This window comes from Cavia porcellus, unplaced genomic scaffold, assembly GCF_034190915.1.
Source record: "Cavia porcellus strain 051 isolate PalLab524CR breed Dunkin Hartley unplaced genomic scaffold, mCavPor4.1 scaffold_17, whole genome shotgun sequence".
Lineage (NCBI taxonomy): Eukaryota > Metazoa > Chordata > Mammalia > Rodentia > Caviidae > Cavia > Cavia porcellus.
This window is the reverse complement of record NW_026947500.1, coordinates 34,604,018-34,625,700: the sequence shown is the minus strand read 5'-3', so window position 1 is coordinate 34,625,700 and position 21,683 is coordinate 34,604,018. Positions and strand designations below refer to the sequence as shown.

Sequence of the window (21,683 nt, the reverse complement as noted above, 5' to 3'; positions counted from 1 at the left end):
AAGCCAGCCTGGGCTATATAGCAAGTTCAAGAATATCCTGAACTATATAGCGAGACCTTGTCTCAAACAAAACAAAACAAGTACAACAATAATATCAAGAAATAAGTATATTCCATAGGTGATCATTCTAAAAGATTGTAAATATTCAGAAACACAGGTGATTTCATTGTGTTAGGAGAAAGGAAAGAATAATAAAACTAGAATAATTAGTACAAAGACCCTGGGATAAGAGCAAGTTTGTAACATTTGAGGAATAGAAAGATGGTCAATTTGATTACATGTGACAAACAAAGTGTGGACTGGCATAATCCTGGAGAGGTAGGAAGGGCCCAAGATCTCCATTATGTATGTATCAGTAAAGTCACATTCTGTTCTTCCAGTATCAGAGAGTAGTTATAAGGGTCAAAATGAGAATTGTTGTCTGAATATTTACTGTTTTTATGTTAGTGTCCAGAAAATAGTTTCACTACTCTCTACCACTGTAAAATAACTCCAGGTGCTCTGCATACAATTCATCTAAGACAATGTTTAGTGTTATCTGCAAGAGATGTTGCAATAATTAAAATAAGTAACCACAGCAATTTTCAAGCAACTAATACAGAATCTAGGCTGGATGTAATCAAGGACTATATAAAAATATTCTAGGTGGCTTGAAAGAAGAAAGTCTAATGGCCATGAATTATTATTAGGAAGATGCTCAATAAACCATACCATTTAAAAGATCTTATTAATGATATATGATCTCATCCTGTGTTGATAGTCAAATTGTGAGATCAGATTTGCTGGAAAGGATAAGTAATTGGAAATTGTTCTGTTCTTGGTAGAAACTTATACTGACAAAACAAAGTATATGAAGTTTATTGATGAGGTAAACTCATTTAACATAATACATATGGATCTATTTTGACCCGGATTCCCTCTAAAATGTCTTGCCTGCCATTCTCACTACTCTGTTCACACTTTGTGCTCAGTCTCCAAAAATGTGGAATGTTAACACCTCTAATGAGTACCTTTGGCTGCTTCAGACCCCAGGGCCTTTGATCAACCTGCTCCTTTAGCAAAGAATACCTTGCCAATTGGCCTTTGAAATTCCTGATAATACTCCTAGTCCATCTGATCCATTCTGATTCATTTTTAATACCCCAGGTTAGCAATCTCCTCTAGAAAGTCTTCTCTTAATCTCACTACCTCCTAAGAATCTGTAATGTTTCCAAACTTCAGGTAACATACTCAGGAATGCAAGAAGTAAAGCTGACTGTATTTTTTATATAATTTGGCTAATTTTACATCATTCATTCCTTTTAATGCATGTTGTAAAGTATAATTTCAATAAATTTGGTATTCTTGATCTTGTCTCCAAACCTTTAATGCAAGTTTCAAGGAGAAACATGATGCTGAGCTGTCAGAATTGACAGTGAGGTAGAGCAAAGTATCTGGTCCCCTGGTTCATCACACATCCTCGTGACCTGCTACAGATTCTGCATTCCTAGCTGGGCTGCTCTTACCAGGCCTGGAAGACGACTCTGGAGTCTTATTTCACTCTTAACCACCAAGCTTCTCTCTCTCTCTCTCTCTCTCTCTCTCTCTCTCTCTCTCTCTCTCTCTCGCTCTCTCTCTCTGGGTCTCTCTCATGCACACACTCTCTCGTTCTCTTGCTCTCAACTGTTTAGGGCCCCTGGTGATTTTTCATTCTGCTCTTTCCTGTCTCATCTTGCTCACACTTCTTTCTATGGAACCATTTAGAACTTGTCTGTTTCCATAGTTTTCCTGAGCACGTCATGCTGCTCCTGCAGCTTGGTGGACATCAGAATCTCCTCCTGAATGTCACTAGCTCCACACACCTCACCATTCCCCCTCTGGTACTACTGACTATGGGAGCCTTCTCAGGAAGATAAGGAGCATGTCTTCTCTGTTCCTGACTCCAGTAAACTTATTGCTACTGTTCTGCCCAGTTTCATAGCTCAGTCCAAGTTTCAGTGTACAAAGACCCCCTTTTCTCTTGGACTCACAATGTTTGTTCATTCCATCTTCTTCTCTGACTTCTGCTATAGAAATCTAACATGAGAATAGTTTGTGGTATGCTCAGGCACAAGTAGATATTAAATGAATGAATGAGGGCAAAGTCAACTAGCTTCTACTTATCAAATAGCCTTCGAAATGTGAATATTAGTGGTAACAAAGGCCTATATTCCCAGCACTCGAGGAGGCTGAGGCTGGACGATTGCAAGTTCCAGCCTAGCCTGGACAATTGACCACCTTAAAAAGACTCTGTTTTAACATTTAAAAAAAGTCTTTAAAAAAGGGATAGGAGTGTAAGTCAGTGCAAAGCCCTGAGTTCTTTTCCCACTATCATAAAAAGACAAAATAAATAAACAAAAGTAATGCTAACAGTTTTAGGGTGTTTTTTTATGTTTCTCCATGAAACATAAACTTTTGATAACTAGAGTCAAGATAAAAGGAAAAAGTAGAAAAAAAACAAGTCAAGTAATATTCTCAAAACATTACACTATACTAAGTCCGTCACACCCTCCCTATTCTGCTGTAGCATACTGTAGTGATTTCTACTAATACATCTAAACCAACAAAAATACTAGTCACTACAGGGTGCTGAATTTCCGACTCTTCCAAACACAGCCTTTGTAATTCCTCTATACTGTGTGCACAACTTAATGTGTGGCATACTGTAGACATTCAAAGTGTTGTTGAACTGAACTGAATTAAATTCTCCAGTTCTATCTGTCTCCCATTGTGGGCAAGCCATTTCAGCAAAAACACAATTACTCTTTGCTACAATTATTATACTAGTGCTTATCTTTTCCTCCTCTAGATTCCTAATTCCATCATGGCAGAGATCTCATTATTTACCACTGAACCCTAAGTGTCTAACATATTTCAGTGAGAGAGAACTAAAAAATAAAGGTACTAAAGAAGCAAAGGATATACGTGACAATGAAGCCAACAAAACTCTGACATTCGGTTTTATTCTTTACTGTTTTGTTCAATTGTATTTTAACTAATGATACAGGCAATTCTATTAGAGATAGCGGGAGGCATTATGGTAACCATTGTTGATCACCTTGTATTATGTTTTTACATTATCTATTATGTCCACCCTTTTGACTTGACCAATTCTGTTCTGTTATGTCACATTTGGTTTTACTCTCTTCCAAAAAAGTAATAAGAACCGTGGGAGCAATGAAACCCAAAATGTGTAATAGTCATGGTACAAAAGAGAGGAAAAGAAAGTGCTCCAAACTATATAACTGCAGGTATATTTAAGTGTATAAGATAGAAAATGATATCACAGAGTTTTATTGGATCAATGAACAGAACTGTTTGCAGTATCATTGATGGAATGTCCACTTTACAAGCTTTAATTTTGTGACTTGAACAATTATTTCTAAGATGACAATATGTAATCCATTAACTAGTGATTTCCTACTGTTCATTTTTTTCTGTAAATCTGTATAACTTCTACCCTTTCCCTGCTTTTTTTTTCTTTTCTCCTTAAATAAAATTAAAAAAAAAAAAACTCTGACATTATTATATAAAACAGGAGGAAAGTAAGTATTAGAATAATTAACTCTGGATACTACCAAAAAAATCCAAAGCGATTCAGTGATTAAACAAAGTTTATTTCTTGCTCATGTGAAGTCTAATAGAAGCATTCTTTTCAACCTACTCACTTGAGTGCTTGTCCTCCAAGCTGTGCCTCAAGGACCCAGGGTACTTGTATTTGACAAATCTGTCACTTTTATCTCTATCATGCATTCTTACCACTTTAGAAACAGATAAAAGAAAGGAGTGCATGGAGAAGGTAAATACTTTGTCCTGTATGTGAGAACAATCATCTCCTGACATACCTCTGGGAACAACTAGTCTCATGACCCCACCTAGACAATACAGGACTAGGAAATGAAGTGTAGCTGTGTGTCCAAAAAACATGAAATAGCTGTAGTGCTCACCAGCCAGTCTCTGACTATATACATATATATTCTCATGTATCTTAAAGGAGTAATGAAGGGTACTAATATATCTGTACTAAACTAGAATCAAAACTACATGTATATACATTGCTATTACCCTCAGTACCTTCCACCTTGAATATTTAAACAATGTCCTAATTAGTTTTCCTGTCTTCAGTCCTCTTACTATTGTCCTCCTCCTGTGGCATCAGGTGGAGGTTTGGGAAAGTAGGGTTCTCCTGTGAAGAGACCCTCTGCCTCCCTAGTTCATTTTTCCACTTAGGCTTGAAAGCAAGGGGTGATACAAGGCTGACCCAGAACCGAAAGTCTCCCCTGAGTACAATGAGACACTCAGCTAACAAAAGGAAAGGAAAGCAGAAGTTTTACTAATAATATTGCAAAGGCGAGGGAAGGAGCTGCCTCACAGCAAGCGAGCTGCATGGCAGGAAGAGGCTCAAAGTGATATCTCTGCCTTGTTGGTATTTGCAGGGGCAAGCTGATTTTCTACAAAGTATTATTTCTCTGATTGGTACAACCAGGGTCTCAGCCTTCATTTCCGGGGTGAGCCAAGGTTCATAGGCGCTATGGGCACATAGCAAACATCATGCAGAGGTCCCACAAAGGGAAGCCTCCTCTAGTACATCCCATTAAGAGTAAGCATTCGGTTATCTCAATTATGCTAGCCTCTCTAACCTTCCCTATACTCTGATCCTGGCTCATTGAAAACAATCATTCCAAAAATCAAAACCTAGTATTTTATTGATGAAAACTCATGAATGACTCCTCATTTCTCTTGGGGAAAATCCAAATGTCGTGTGCCATGATACGCTTCTGTACAGACTTCCTCCCCTCTCACATATTGATAGAGACTTGAGTCTCTATCAACGCCAAACCTCTTCCAGTTGGAAGATGAAATAGCCTCATTTATCTTGAAGTAGTAATGAAGGGTATTAATATAGCTGTTAAACTAGAATCAGAACTACACATACATGCATTGCCAGTACCCTTAGTGCCTTCTGCTTTGAATATTTAAACAATGTCTTAATTAGTCTCCCGTCTCCCCCAGTGCCTAGTTACCATACTTCGAAGTTTTAATTCACTCTTGATGTTCTCTATGAAGTTTACAGCGTAAGCAGGGTAGAATGCTCACCTTTCTCCCTAAGCCACCTCTCCATGGCACCTATCCACATAGAACAATTATTTTTATACTGCCTTTTCTCTTCGACATCAGGGTATATAAAAGAAAGAACAGTTTCTTCTTTGACTTTGTGCCCTTAACAGAAAGCACAGTTTCTGGCAGAGTTTAGCTGCTCTATAAATATTCACTGAATCCAATGGAATTAAGTTCTTGATATGTAGACTTAAATGAGTTCACTTCTTCAGCTGCTGTCTCAATGTTTTTCTGATCTTTTAATAAGTGAATGATGAATTGTGAAACAAACTCTTTGTGTGCTAAACAGCATCTTGTTCAAATAGAGTTTGGAAACCAAAAGTACAGCACGATTCACAGAAGGAAATCTTACGTTAAAGATTTCCTTTTTCTAGTGAAAAGAGTTCTTACAGGATTAAAATAGATTTCACGGTAAATTTAGATGTAACAGACAGCCATTGTAATCCACAGTGACAAGAATTCCAAATTACTTACACGCCACCAAATCTCCACACTAGTATGGAACACTGCTGTTTGACTTGAAATTTACAGTAAATGACATCACACTGTCCCAAACCTTATTCTGTCAGGGAACATCTAATACTTCACACTTATTTCCATGAGAACTAATGCTTCATCCCATCTCTGGATATCAATTCAAAAAATAGAAATTCAATTCAACTATATTCATGAGAATAAAAAATTATCAACTTTCTTTTAAAAAGGCTAATTATTACATGTAGTTTAAAAGTCACCAGAAATCTATGGCTCAATTTCTCTATAACAAGTCATCTTTCGGGTTTCAACAAGAAAGCATCTATTAAAATTCCAAAAGCCACATTAAATATTTTGAAACCTGAAAAACAGACAAAAACCAGGAAGTTCATCTTTAAGAAAATTTAAGTCTCATTGTAGAACAGTGTCAGGAGTGAAGAGATAGGACAGGAAAGTAATAAAAAATAAAATAATATGCTTGAAGAAATGGAATTGCCTGATTGGATTAGGTTACCCACACAAGAACAACTCCTTAGGGAAAAAACCTAGGACTTACTGATAACAGTAAGTCAGAGCTGGACACTATGGCACATGCCCACCCCAGTAATCTTAGTATTGTGGGAATCGGAGGCAAGATGATTGGTAGTTCAAGACCCTCCTTCGATAATTTAAAGACCCTGTCTCAAAAAGAGCCAAAATATCAGTTTGTTTTACTATATTGACCTCTACTGAAGAGATGTTATAAGAAAGATAATGGAAAATATAAAATAGACGATTTGACATAACAGATGAAATGCATAGTAATAATTCAAAAAAAGGAAAAGGACCAAATCAGTTTTGAACCCTTCTTTCAACTGTGAACTCCTTAAACACTAACACGAAAAGATGGCTGTGTGAGACTGGTATAGACTGTGATCAGACTTTCATGTAGAAATACACAGGCCTTGACCTCCAAGCGAGTCATGATGCATATAGTTTGAAGGAAGAAATATGCTGTCATCACCAGAAATTTTAAAAAATTATTACATAAAGGTCAGGAGGCGATAAAAGGAAATTTCCATAAGAAAGCAAGCGAAAGCCAGGGGAAGTAGTGCTAACTTCATGAAAAGATGAGGATGTCTTTTCTGCGGAACCTCCCTTCATCTCTTCCTCTCTAGGCCTAGACACATCTGAGAGAGTGAGTTATATGAGTTCATAGGCAGTGTACCACTGAAGTAAAGAAAAAATGTTTAAAATTGCTATCATGCCATTTAAATATTATGCATGAGCCTTCTTAGACCAGGGCAAATCCCCCATGCATAATATCTTCCAAAATCACCCACAATGCTTCACTCTGGTATCACTGCACCATTTGTATACCTCAAACTCTTGGATGGTTTCCTTTTGCACTTAGGATAAGTATCGGGTTCTGTCCTAGATCCTCGATCTCCCAAATGAGAGGCGGAGGTTAAATAAAGAGAAAAATTGTATGATTTTTAGGAGGGTCAAAACCCTTTAATTTAGCTCGAGGTTTCAAGGGTAATGACAAAGGATTCTCTGGATCAGTCCACTTCTATTAGGACCAAAGACAAAGGGCAGAGAGACTGAGGAAAGTGCAGGCAATGAGCAGGACCTTGGGAGTCACTTCAAGGAAGACTCCCTTGAATGAATCAAGTCAATTCATTATCACTGTCTTATCATAAAGACATGGTAGAAGTGAGACTAGAGGAGAGTAATCTTTTTTTTTTTTTTTTTTTTTTTGTCTTTTTTTCGTTTTTTTATCGGTACCAGGGATTGAACTCACGACTGCCTGCTTGCAAGGCAGGCGCTTATGCCGCTGAGCTAAATCCCCAGCCCCGAGGAGAGTAATCTTTGCAGCTGCAGTCTCTACCTAATTAATTGGGGTTGGAGCCAGAGTGTCCGCACCTGTGGCTTTATCTTGCCCTTTGAGCTATCTCTGGCCTCACAGGCCACTACAGGCCTCAGCCAGGATCAGATGCATAGAGGTTCACTTACTATGAACCAGCTCCCGTTGCCAGGCAAGGGACCTAGGCCTAGGACAGACTCACAGACAAACATAGAAAGCCAATTAGTAAAATTTAAATCCTGCTCAGAGCTGTTTGAAGTGGTCTCCAACAGGTAAGTCCACCAAGTCCTGCCTGCAAAGCTTCTCCCTGATTCCTCAAGTCATGCAGGCCCCACCCGCTTTGTTTGCTCCTACTCACTGTGTTCCTGAAAGTCCTAAGTACTTCTAATTGCTGTCCGACCTCAGGGTCTCCTTACCAGCTAAGTCCGCTCCTGGTCCATCACCCCATGTAACTGATTCCCTGATGTCATTTATTCCTTCTTCCTTCTCCACAAATGATTTGTCTGACATCCCAGTTTAAATTCTACTACCCTATTGTACATCACACACAATTTTACTGACTGCTCCTGGTGCTTTCCCTTCATGACATCTACTAATAATCAAGTGATTATTAGTCTTATTGCTGATTTAAAGTCTACCTTGCTTACCTCTTTGCAAACAGAAATTGTCTCTTCTGTTCACCACTGTCTCCAATGCCAGGCACACACTGTCTGTTCAGGGAAGACATCCTACCACTATTTGGCTGACTTATTTGGAAAGTATATCAGGAAAAATGCAAACCTTAGCTGAGCCTTCAAAGATTAAAAAAAAAATGGTACATTCTTAAAGGTAAGAGTAACAGTCCAACTAAAAAAAAAAGTCAGATGCAGAAGGCCTCAGCTCTTCTAGGAATTAACCTGCCACTTGCAGGATTGTGGAGTGATCCAGGGCTCTTGGAGGGAGGCCATGAGGCTAAGAAGAGATGCTTGAGCCTTGCAGTACCTATCTATAAGTGAAGATCTATTTCAATATTTTGAAAACTGGTATAGCACGAGAAAGGTAGTGGGTCTGAATTTCAGTCCTGAGTGAAAGGCAGTAAGGACGCCTCCAGTAAAGCAGAGAAAGGACCACATTGTACAAGGTGAGTGGACCAGAGCTGGAGGGAAGAGTGTGCCAGTGGCAGCACGGTTCTGCCGTTTTCTGGCTGACTTAGATGACCTCATATGTAGTGTGGCGCTCACAGCAGTACTCCAGTCAAAGGGATCAAAGAAAATGTATGCAAAGTGTCTGCCACCAAAAAAAGTTCAGTACATAGAAGCTATGTATTATTATTATCAAAAGCAATGAACAAAAGAATCTGAGCTCTAGATAATTTTGCTATAAATGAAGTGGTCCTGGATAAACAACAAAAATTCTGACCAAAATTTAAAGCATACAAGCAAAGGGATATTCCGGAGGAAGTCTGTATTTATCAGATTCTCAAACAATTTTTAAAAAATCAAAAGATTTACGATTCAAAGCCTACTTCCCATCCAAGGTCTGACCCTGCTTAGCTTCCCAGATCAGATGAGATTGGGCACTTTCAGAGTGGTAAGTCAGCACCTTTTATGGACTACAAGGGAGGAGAACAAGAAGTCAACAAGAAGGTAAGACTGGGGCTGAGGATTTAGCTCAGCAGCATAAGCGCCTGCCTTGCAAGCAGGCAGTTGTGAGTTTGATCCCTGGTACCGATAAAAAGGAAAAAGACAAAAAAAAAAAAAAAAGAAGGTAAGACCTCCTGTGAGTCTGACTGGGGGAGATCCAGATGCCAACCCCTTCTGTTACATGGGCAGGGAGACAAGAGCCAGTCCCCCTGCCTCCGCATAAGCAACCAGCTGATTCGAGAAATACATGATGACAGCTAATGAAGTAAAATGCAACTTAATTTTTTCAGTATTTAGCATTTCACTGACTTTGCAGGCTTAAGTCAACAGTCTGATCACCTATTCAGAGGATAATGCTATGCAGTGTAGCATCTATGAGGGATCTCCTTCTGAAGGTGGTAGCCATTGTTAATTCCCTATTATCTTGTTTTGAAATTCCGTATCATTCTCATTGTCTTGTTTGGTTGGGTTTTATTATGTTTTATCTTGTTTGATTTTATTATATCTGATGGCATGGGCAGCTATTTCAAACATAACAAGACATATTATGGTAGCCATTTTGGATTTACTGTTATCTTGTTTCTCAGTCCTGTAATCCATTCATTGTTTTGTTTTTAGTGACTCAAATAAGAGGTATTATGGTAACCATTGTTGATTTCCTATTATCTTGTTTTGAAATCCTGTGTCATTTATGCTATCTTGTTTTGATTGGCTTTATTATATTCTGTTTTATTTTGCTTGGTTTTATTCTCTTTAAAATAAAATTTTTTAAAAAGTCTACTTCCCTATAGTCTTCATGGACATGCGAAGAGGGTTTGGGGAAGGGGAGAGAGAGGGGTTGGTAGGGAGAGGGGAAGAAAAGATGATTAAAATGTGATGATATTGAAACATACATTTCAATTCCCCAAGATTAATGTAATTAATATGTGTTGCAAACATGTAGAAATAAATAATAAAAAATAGTCTTAATTATCTGGAGCCAAATGGTCTCACCCTGCATTAAGATAAATTATACTCTTTATCAGTAAACAATCCCCCTCTCTTTCAAAGTTCACCAAATTTATTCTGCATTTCCTTTGAGGATCAATGTGCTCATTTTTAAGTGCTGTACTCAATGTTATTAATATGTAATAATATAATAATGTAAATCACAACACCCACTCTTTTCAGAACTTAAGCTTTTATTTCAAATACTTAAACACAAAATTGTTAACAATAACCATAATGTGATTGCAAATATCAAAATATAAAAATAAGTAATGAAATTCATATTTCCTTTCATTCAAAAGCAGTTAACATGGAAACAGAGGTGCTCACCTCCACAAATAAATCCATTGCATCCTGGTACCTGAACTTCCTCTGAAAGAAAAATAAGAAAGTTCTGGAAGCTATTAAATAAATTGCATTATTATTTGTGAGAAAATAAAGTGAAAGTGCAAGACCACCAAGAGAAATAGCTCATCAATAATCAATTCTGAGGTATATTTATATAGATTTCTATAGTCAAAGAGGGAAAAGTGAAGTGGGTATAAAGTAACTACTCTTCCTTAACATCTCTTAATATGGAAAGAACAGATCACCTGTCATACAGTAACAATAGCTGAAGCCCAGGGATGTACTCTGGTACCTAGGCGCATGTTTTCCTAACCCTTTAATAAGTGGATGATGCATTGTGAAACAACTTGTTCCTCCCAACCACCTATAAATCCTACCTTCTAGCTGTGTATAATCTGAATTCTGTTGGATGCAACTCAAGACCTACAGTGGAACCAAAAAGAAAAATCTTTATCTTCATCTATATTTTGTGAAAATAAATTGAGGCAATACTAAATTCCAGCTCTCCTGGAAGAAAAAGACATCTTTCGCTTCTGCTGTGGTATCTAGGCATGTGCTTATTAATCCCAAGGTATTTCTTAACCTCCTGTCAGCCATTCATCAATTGTCATCAGCCATTATCACTGGTCCCTGCAGTGTACCCCAGGGGGTTGGCAGGACAACTTGTAGGAGTGGGTTTCATGGGAGGAAAATGTATTGCACTGCTGAAGTCCTAGTCTACGCTTGTTAAAAAAAAATGTTCCATTCAGTGTGGTGAATTTCCCTAGGGTATATGACTGCATTTGCAATGGGCATTGTTAAAAATAAAACTCAAATATAACACCAGGATCTACAATATTGCACTCTTAACAATGAGAGCAAAAAAATAACCATAGGCATAAATTCTGCATATTGAAATCCTGCAACTAGATGCTTCTAGGGTCTATCAACATATAATCTTATTAGGAGATTATCGGGAAGGTTGTGCTATAAATCATGCTCTTAGTCACATAAAATAGTTCCTACGATGCAAAAGGGGGGAAATTAATATTGGGAAGTATTTACAGTGCTACCAATCGAGTAACAGAGTGAAAATGGAGGGAAAAATCTAAAAATCAGCACCAGCATGCTTCAGGGAGCATGCTATGTACCTGAATTTAGCTGTGTATTAGGGCAGAGACATGTCTAAGCAGGATGAAACAAAGGGACGACTTAGAAGCCCTTTCATTTTCAACATGCAAAACAGTTTTCAAGAACTGCAGCATTAAAATATGTATATGTTTTGACAACTAAATTACAAATGTCTTTGATATTCTGCATATAAAAGACAATGAGAATTGCTATATGGAAAAAACTGAGTTCAGTCCCTGCAAATCATCAAATGCATACCATTTAGGCTAATGTCACTGATGCACATTTGACAACTAAATTACAAAGCTCTTTGATATACTGTGTATGAAGATTGGCAATTATGGCCAATAAAATCAAAGGAAGAAAAAAACTAATTAACACTAACATATCATTATGACTCACTGGCATATAAAATCTCATGCCTGCTCTAAATTGCCAGCAACTGGCAAATCCCAAATTCCTAAGGATGCAGACAATAGTTTTCAAATAACTGGAGCCACCAACCAGAGATTTATGGACTCTGGAGGGTTAGCACTTTCTTCTATCAAACAGCCCAAAATATGCAAATGATTAAAAAACTCATCCAACTCTGCCCCCAAACCTGGACTCAAAAAAAATCAGATATTTATTGTCCCTATAATTCAGGGTATATCATTTAACCCTGGGGATAATAAGCCTACCCCAGAAAGTGATAAGGCAAAATGAATGAAAAAAAAAAAAAAAAAAACTTCCAAACATGCCAACTGAGGTGGTAGACACCAGTAGCCTCAGTTATTCAGGAGGCTGAGGTCAGAGGCAAGCAAGTTCAGTGCCAGCCTGGACAACTTAATGAGACTCTCCCAAAATTAAAAAATAGAAAAGGATAAGGGATGTATCTTGATGGTACAGAATTTGCCTAGCAAACATTTGCAAGTCCATGAATTCAAATCCCAGTACCATGGGAAAAAAAAAAAGAAAGAAAAAGCAAATTCTTAAAGTCACAAAAAATAAACAATGTACAAATGTTAACTCTTCCGTTGTATTATGAAATAATAATTTCATAATAAATTTAACAGGCAGGAAAATTGCAAAGTTACCAACGACTAAAATTTGAATATACTGAAAATAAACTAATCATAATTGAAATAATAACACAGAAAGGAAGAATCTGAGAAACCTGGATTTAATAAAATTGAGCCAGATTTTATGTAGTGAAAATCAGACATTTTCAGCAAAACAGTAAATCTATTCTTAGACAGTGAGCCCATGGGAATTTGTAAAAGTCTTTGGCCTTGAGATTGTATGGGAAAACATTTAGATATTCTAAACTATTTGAAATTTAAAGACATAAACTTGGCTACTGATAGCTAAGTTAAGAGAACATATATTATTGGATGATTTAAAAGCTAGCTCTATCTAGGAGTGTATTCTCCAACCCCATTACTGAAAAATTCATGACAGCAAATGACCTGCTAAACTCTGAATGTAACAGTAGAGATATCATTTAAACAAATGATAGAAAAGGGTTGATTTTCTAAAACTTTTCTTGATATGGGGTATTTCTGAACAAACGTACCAAATCAGAAAAGGCATTGAGAGTCCCTGTAAAGAGCATCGTGCCTTATCAATGTAAGGCATTGTTAGAGAAACCTAAAAGGCTTTTTTGAATCTTACAGACTAAGATATGCAAAATTCATAAAATAAAGAATCCTATAAAAATGAAATAGAAAAGACTTACTGTATCTTAATACAAAATCTAATAAATTGAGGAGAATAAAAGAAAACTGCAAAACAAACTCCTTTCCTGGCCTCATTGGTTGTTCTTTGACAACCTTGGCTTTGATTTTCACGGCCCTCAGTGGTACACACACACATATCTTTTTTCATCTCTGATCCCCCCGCTGGAACTCCTGTTCTAAGTTATTGTGCTTTCAAATAACTGATTTCTCCTGTTGCTTTTTGGAACTCACTAAGCAGCTCAAGCCATCAGCTCATCAGTTATCCGTTCCTGATGTGGTTACAGCACCTGTGGTCTCTCCCCCAGCTTGCCACCTCTTAGGTGGTGAGGCCCCACACCCCGCAGTGAAAGGTGCCTAAGAGAAGACCGCAATGCAACCCAAAGGAGAACTCATCTGCAAAAACCAACTCATAAGTGGTTTCCCTACTTAAAACTCCATTGAATCCTGGCTTTCCAGAGAGTCTTCTATGCCTAATGGGTCTGCTAAGGTTGCACTGGAGCTCATGCTAAACTCACAATTCTTTAATGCATTGTGAGCATTCATAAACTTCTGGAGGTATTTGGAAGTGTATAACCAGTGATGTTTCAGGACATCTTCCATCTCATAGCACTTGGACTGCCTGGCATTCATTTTCCGGAAGCGCCTGAACAATTTGTTGCCAGACTCATTTCCCTCACTAGCCCATGCCCCTATGGAGCCATCCCTCTCGATAATTTCGGGAACATGTGCCAAAGTTTTGTGAAAATAATTGGTGATTTTGCCTTCATATCTGTATTTGAACTTGGTAGAGAGAAGCTCAGCGAAACGCTGGGAATTGAAACTGTACTGACAGAGGGAATCTGGGCACTCTTTAGCAGGGCATGTGGAGCGCCACACTGGTTTCATCTTCAGGTAAAGGTCCATCAGCTCCCTGAGAGCTTCGTGTCTCTCTGTGGAAGGAATTAATTCACAAACTGCCTCCACAGTCTCTTTAGTCATGAGCTTCCTGGCAAAGTTGCCATTCATTCTCATGATTGGCTTCAGGTTCATTTTCTTTCGGAGATGCTTGTCCAAGGTGGCCTGCCATCTCTTCCTCTCCTCTCTGGAAGCGTTGGGATTTTTATACACCTCCCCTATCTCTAGCTGGAAAATCTTGTAGAATTCGGCTGCATTGCCAATGTCACAGTGGAGCGCGTCTATGGAAGGGACTGTCTCAATGAAAGGTTTGGCTGAGACTCCTTTCACTCGATCTCGTAGCTCTTCTACTGACTCATGGTATGGGTTGGAACGCCAGACCTCGTAGCGCTCCAGGTTCTCAGTGTGGCTTCTGGTTATGGAGTGGAAGACAAGATTCTGAGAGGCTTCCAGACGAGTGGCATCACAAAGAGTGCAAATGTAGACAGAGCCAGAAGCCTCGAGGCCTTCCACTTCCCGGACAAGTTTTTCATCATAGCCAGTACCCCTGAAGAGGAACTTGAAGGTCCTGAGGATGCCTCCCATCTCCAGCCGTAATTCACTGCTCTTCATGGCCTCCCTCTCTGCAATGAGAGGGCTCAGGATGGCAGTCAGGGTCTCGTGATCAGACTCATCGGCCAGCATAAGGCACAATGGCTTGCAACACAGTTCAGAGTTAGGTTTGGCTTCCTCAAACACCTTCACGTTCTGGGAGCCATGGGCTATAGTAATTCTCATGACTGTGAATGAGAAACGGACTGCCTTTTCAGGAACTGCTGGTCCACTCCCGTGCTTCTCACTCACATCCCCCATCCCATCACAAGACTCTTTGACCACCACTGTGAAGGGACCATTTAGGTAATCATCAAGGTCTTGGGCCCGCATACCTTCCAAGATGTCTTCTTCCATGTCCATCAGAGCTGATACCAAAGCCGCATCGTAGCGGAACCTCTTAGCAATGGTGTCCACTGGGTAATCGTCCACAGAGGATGAAAGCCCAGACAGTCCATCAATAATGCCAACATCAGTGTTGGAGGAAACATTCTGCAGAGGTGGCTGCCACTCAAAGGGGTGGTAGCCTGGCAGAAGGACCTTCTCAGCATTCCGAAGGGCATGCAAAGGCTGAAAAATCTGCCTGCCTGTGATGGCTTTCACAGTCCTGTACATCTTGTGGTATTGACTGCAGCTGAGAAAAGTGTTGACACGAATGGCCAAGCAAACAGCAGGCTGCAGGCCAGAGCCCCGACCCTGCATGATGGCCTCCAGCTCATCAGCTTGTCTGTGTTCATTCCTTGCCCTCAGCACCAGCAAAAACAAGGTCAGGCACACAGACTTCACATCTCCACCTTCTTCTTTGTCAGCAAAAGCTTTCACTTGCATCTTAAGCTCCCTCAGCCGGTGCTTCTGAGCTCTCCGAGTCAGTGACAGAAGATGTTGACGGGGTCGGCCTCCTTTGTTAATATGTACAAGAGTCTCTTTTGATTCCTTGTGGCTTAAGACATGCTGATTGTATTTTTCCAAGCTGACTTCCTCATTGCACTCTTTGGCTGGACATTTCACCATCAGAGAATTTAAGATGCTCAGAAAGGACTTCACAGGACTCTCCAGGTCAGTAGGGAAACATGGATAGCAACAAGAGGGACAGTAGCTGCCCATGACTTTGAGGCATCTGAGGATGCAGATTCTGCAGAATACATGTTTACAGGTGGTCTCCACAGGATCGGCAAGGATGTGCTCACAAATCTGGCAGGAAATGGACTTCACGAAGTGTGCGGGGAAGTCCACTGCCAGGAGCTTGGTGCTGAGATGTATCTTACCACAGCTGGTGAGCTTCTTCATGACTTCCCTTCTGTTTCTGATCCTTGCCTGAGCTCTCCTCTTGCGCTGACGGGCTTGTTTGGCTCGGTCAAGCATAGCTTTGAATTTTTTGCTGACCTGCACATTTAGATGATGTCTCTTCCTCTTGAGTCCCTGACGGGCCATCTGGCAGATGTCACAGGATGGGTTGTGTGGGTACCACTCCATAATTGCGTTCCTTGGGAAGTAAACCTCACGTGGGGCCCCACTGAACTTCCTGTGTATGATGCTCCAGCAGTTATGGCAGAACTCGGTGGGGTGGATCGAGTCAACATCTGCTTTCACATCAATCCGGAAAACCCTGGCAATGAGGTCTGGCCAGGAAGTGGCCCTTTTCTCCTTCTTTCTTAAAAGGACTTGGGTTTTAGCATCCACAGGCCCGTGGACTGGGTATCTCCTGTTGTACTCATCAGTTTTGAAAGAATTCCCACAGATGCGGCAGAAGTGTCGAAGGTTGGCTAGGTGAATTGCTTTTTCTCTTGCTTTCCCATCATCAAGCGATTTCTTAGAAAACTTGGGATGGGGCTTCAGTGCAGGCTGAGTCAGCACTGGCTTCTGGCCACCAAGTTTGTCCAGGACCACAGGAGACTGCTCTAGGGAGGTTTTCCCTTCACAAGAATCCTTTTCCTTTTGAGCTTCTCCAGGTGCCTTTTCCAAGGATCTCACCCTGAATAGTTTAAATTTCCACTCTGAAAATTTAATATGTGGATGTTGAATTTCATCAGGGGCAGAACTGAGTCCCAAACTGGGTGGCAAAGAGACATCCATGCTGGCTGAGGTACCTAGGGACAGTGAAAACAAGTCCAGTTACAGAAAGTGTCAATATCCTATTAATACACCTTGCAAGTAATAAAAACTGTGATGTATCTATTCAATTATTATTTTCAAAAGTTATTATTTCATTTATTTTTTACTGGAGATCAAACTCATGACCTGGTGCTTGCTGGGCAGGCACTTACACCACTGAGCTAAATCCCCAGCCCTTCAAAAGTTATTTAATAAATCTCCTATTCTATCATATAATATTATATGCTGACCACACAGCAAAGAATAGTCATTCTATGGTCTCACAGTGTTTGAACTGTGTATATATAATTTTATATTTGCGTATATATAATTTTAAATACCACATACATGTGTGTAAAATTTACTTCTTTTTCCACAAAAACAAAGTCTTTGGAGACAGAGTGATTCATCTTTTTCTTTGCAATGTTCCTAAGCACAGTAAGTGCTTAGTAGGTATTTGTGAGTAAATGCAAAGATTAAACTGGCTACTAAAACCAAAGAAAAGCAATATTTTCCACACTGTATTAGCCTCATTGCACTAGCTGGACAATATATTTCTAGCTTTTTAAAGCAGTCTTCTGGGAGGTTGGTTGTTTATTTCTTCCAAACCAATCATAAAGGAATGATAAAGCTACAAACCCAAAGAAACTAATTACTCACTAGGTGAAAGGATGAAGTTAATTTTGAGCTTTATGGATGCAAACTAATAATAAGTATCATGGATAGTAATTATGCTTACAATTTTAATTAGCGAATGCTGCTGTAAATTATAAGGCCATGTTTGCATTAGAAACAAAAACCAGAGAGCTCTTTAAACCTGCAACAAACCATAGCATGCATATACTAACATGCTAAATTAGGACTTTTAATATGAAAATTTAAGTGGTTTCAGATAAAACTCAACATGGGTCAATCTGACAGTCTTTACCAGTCAATGGTCATTAGCACTACACTTTATAATAAGAAGGGGTGGAAGAAATGTTTTGCTTCTGTGTAAAAAAATCACATATTGGAAGACATCCTACCCAGCTTTGCTGTAGAGCTGGCCTCAGTAGGAATGCAAACAAAAACTAGATAACGCCACCTCAGTATTATTTGGACCTAATTAGCTCAATTGTCCCAAAATATTTAACATTCAATTGAAAAGACCAACAGTATTTTTAATATACCATCCCACCTATCTCTCTCAAATCTGCTTGAGTTTATTGTTTTTACCACCAGTTGTATTGCGCAACATATTTTTGCATGGTTTTAATTAAATAAATTGATGATATTTTTGTTGTCACATAACCATGGAAACAAGTCTCAGATAAACACACTTGGACCAGGAGCAGGACTTGGAGCGCTGAGAAGGAGTAAATAGGGTAAGGACTAATCTTGACTGAGACTCCCAATGAGCTTTTAAGTTTTCTCTTTAAACTCCCAAGGTTTTTTCCATTTTGTATGCATTATGCCTCAGAGATCGGTGCTTTTCATAAAAATTAAAAACAATTTCTAAAAGTCTAGTTAAAAAGGGAAATTCTGTCACATTCATGACACAGGACTAAGAGATAAAACCATTCCAAACCATATCAAAGGTCACGGTAACCTCAAAAGTATCTCAGATGTAACTCCGCAAACACCTCAAAGTTGCTTTTCATTAAGTTGTGTTTCTCAGTTCTCTCCTGTGACAGGTTAGGCCATCCCAGCGCCCCTGCCTTTGTGACTTGAACTCAACCCCAAATTCCTTTTCATATCTTTAGCGTTTCACTACCCAGTTTTTTCTAAAGTACTTATTCCTGGGGTTCCAAGATAATGTTTTAAAAATAAACAGTAATTCTTTTGAAAATCAACAGGTTAAATACTGGTTCTTTATATGGAGTAAATCAGCAGGCACCGTAGAATAATCTCGCTCCTACTGGTTCCTCCCTTGACTCCCACTGCCCTGAAATATTATGCCAAAATCAACCAAAACGCATCAATGTAAATATTCCTGTAGAAAAAATGCCATCACCAAGTAATTATTAGTCACCAATATGCAAATTAAAAGTACATATCAGATTGTTTTCTAATTCAACTGGTAAATGTTTCTCCAAACTAAAAGTAAAAAGGAGACAGGAAGAATGTGCCTAAGGTTTTAGGAGCACATACTAACATGCAGATTATGTTACATACACATGTTTTATATTTTTTTCATTCTTACTTGTAATTTTCACCCATTAAAATAAAACACTACTTTTGAAAAAAGATGGGAATTTTAAAACTCAAATTGAGTGAGATATGCTTAGTTATCCAATGAAATGAACTAACATTCAAACTATCGATATTCCTAAGCATCAGTGAAAGCATGAAAAAATTAAAATATCTTCCTATATTGTTGGGAGGAGTGTAATTTCATATAAAATGTCTGGTAGTCATTTTAACATCATCTTCTAAAAGTTACATTATATTATCTGTGTTATAACAAATCTGTTGGGACGTTAGTCTATAGAAATATTTCTACAAGTACAGTCATATTTATATGAAGACAGAGATTTGTTTGAAAGTTTTTTTGTTACTTTGAAAAACAAGAAATAAGTCAGGTAACTACCAGAAGTCATTATTAAATAAATTGTGGTTAAAATGTACAACGGAAAAGACAGAAAATTGAATTTTCTATATTTATTAGTGTATATATGCTATTTCTGTATGAATCAATGATACAGAAAGATGTCCACATCAAAAAGCAGAAGACACATGAAAGAGTAAAAAGTAAAGTTGAGTCTCATTTCTGCATATTTATATATATATAAACTTACAGAAACCCCAGAAGGAAGTATACTAAAGTCCAAATTGTGTTTAAGCTCTGAAAAATAAAAATATCACTGGTAAAAAGATACTTTTAGTTTATTTTTGTTTCATGAACTTTTTACAAAACAAATATTTTAAATTTCCTGACCATTTTGCACAACGTCTTAAAGACCAAATGTGTATGTCACATTTCCCTCATTTCTTTTTAGATTTCTCCCAAAAGAGTTTGACCTAGCTAAATCTTAAATATGACCACTCTCTTTACACTGTCTTTCTTTTCTATTAAGCAAATAGAAAGAGGACTAAAATAACCTGTGAAGAGCATCAAGTTAGGATTATGAAAGAATTATCTTGCATTCATCTTTTGACACTCAGAAAGATTGCAAAGGTTTAATCTCCTCCCTTGTTAAAAAAAAGGTCTCCACAATAGACCAACCTCAGAATCTAAAAGGCTGAGGTCTGGTATTGATTCGCTCCAGTCCCAACAAGCTGCAAGGGGCCCTCCCTCCACAGGGCATGGATTCATGTCAACGAAGAGGCCCGGGGCAACTTGGACAAGGTAGCAGCTGTAGTTGGAAGTAGGTGTTATTATTAGTTACTTCAGCAAGCTGGTCCACAGCAGGAGTACAACACCCATTCCATCTCAGCTCCCTATCCTATAACATACATATTCTACTCCTCCACCCACTGTCTCTCTGCTTAGCACCTACAACTTCATCTACATAACTTCAGAATGACCAGTTGTGCCCAAGTGTGATCTTTCATGGTCACAGTGGTCCCACCGATTCATTTATTTCTGCCTCAAATTATTGCTTGCTACTTGCCACACACCACCAATCATCAAAACACAGATAGCATCAAAATCTTTTTTATGAGTCGCAGCCATCTACACAAATAACCCAATGATTCTTACCCTTCCTCTAGGTAACTTTTTCCTGGAGCCACTTCAGAAAGTCACAATACCTGATCAGAAATCCAAACTCAAGAACATAACCTCAAAGCAGGGTCTCTACCGTGACTGTTCTCAAAAATGATATGAATCAATATCACTAGGAAAATTACTTCCTCCCACACACACACATCAAAACATGGAAATCCTCAGCTCCCACAGAGTCTGCTTTTCTGGGATGCAGTTCTAGAAACTGCATGTCTTAAATAATCATTCCAGTGATCCTGATGTCTGAGTGGCACATAAATCACATTTTAAGAAACAGTCACTTTACCCTTAATCCAACCAAGTTCAGAAATGCCAGAAAACACTGGCAACACCTGAAAGAAAAAAATAAACCACTTTTCCTTCCAACGCAAAGTTCCTTTGCTCCTGGTTATTTTCTCATATGAAGTTACAGTATTTCTTCCCACAAGCCTCACATCTTTCCCTCTGCTGATTCATTTACACACTCAGTAAACAAGCTTTCCTTAACCTTTCTTCTACCAACAGTACTCATTTACAGTAATTTAGCTATACTGCATTTTTGCATGAGCCTTATTGTCATTGAACTCAACTCGGCCTCTTGTACCTTTTCTATTTTCATACATTAGAAAGAAAAACAAAAAATTGATGTCAGCTTCCCTCATTCCCTCCCCTCATCACCTGCAAAGAAAGAAGCTCAATTACTTCTGATTAGAAGCATAAAAATGTGACAAATAGTTTGGCTGAGAGCATGAAAAATACAAGTGTTACCTCACTCAGCAAGTTGCCTGGCCAAAGTCTGCGAAGTGGTTGCTATTACTCAATACCCAAGAGACAGCAAAGTGTGCTTTCTGTTGCCTCCTGTTTTCTTGCCCTTCTGGGCATACTACTGTGTTATTTATCAACCTCCACTGTCCTTCCAGCCTCTCCACCACAGACAGCTAACCACAAGTGATGGCAGCCAATCAGAGGGCAGAAGCCCCCAGCCCAGTTTGCTTGCACCTGGCTCTTCAGGAAGTTTAGCTGGGGCACCTGAGTGTGTAGCCATGCCTGAGTAAGCCCTGGAGCACCAGCTGCCTGCTCACTCCCCAAGAATGTTTGGGTTGGAAATGATCTTGTTAATATAAGCTCTGGCTCCTCTTTGGGTTCTATAGTCCTGTGTCTCTGTTTCTACATCTATAAAA

The 21,683-nt window shown here is 38.8% G+C and overlaps 1 protein-coding gene across 1 annotated transcript; it reads right to left on the bottom strand.

Moving 5' to 3' along the window:
* Positions 1-10,284: 10,284 nt before the first annotated feature.
* On the bottom strand, positions 10,285-21,374 carry Rag1 (recombination activating 1). Its single transcript, XM_003463833.2, has 2 exons — positions 21,271-21,374; positions 10,285-16,813 (listed from the first exon to the last, which is right to left on the bottom strand). Exon 2 carries the CDS (start codon positions 16,797-16,799, stop codon positions 13,668-13,670), a length of 3,132 nt encoding a protein of 1,043 aa, XP_003463881.1. The 5' UTR covers positions 16,800-16,813; positions 21,271-21,374; the 3' UTR covers positions 10,285-13,667.
* Between the last annotated feature and the right edge of the window lie 309 nt (positions 21,375-21,683).

Excerpts from the sequence above, each read along its gene's own strand:
- Rag1 (XM_003463833.2), bottom strand. The coding sequence starts at position 16,799 with ATGGATGTCTCTTTGCCACCCAGTTTGGGACTCAGTTCTGCCCCTGAT.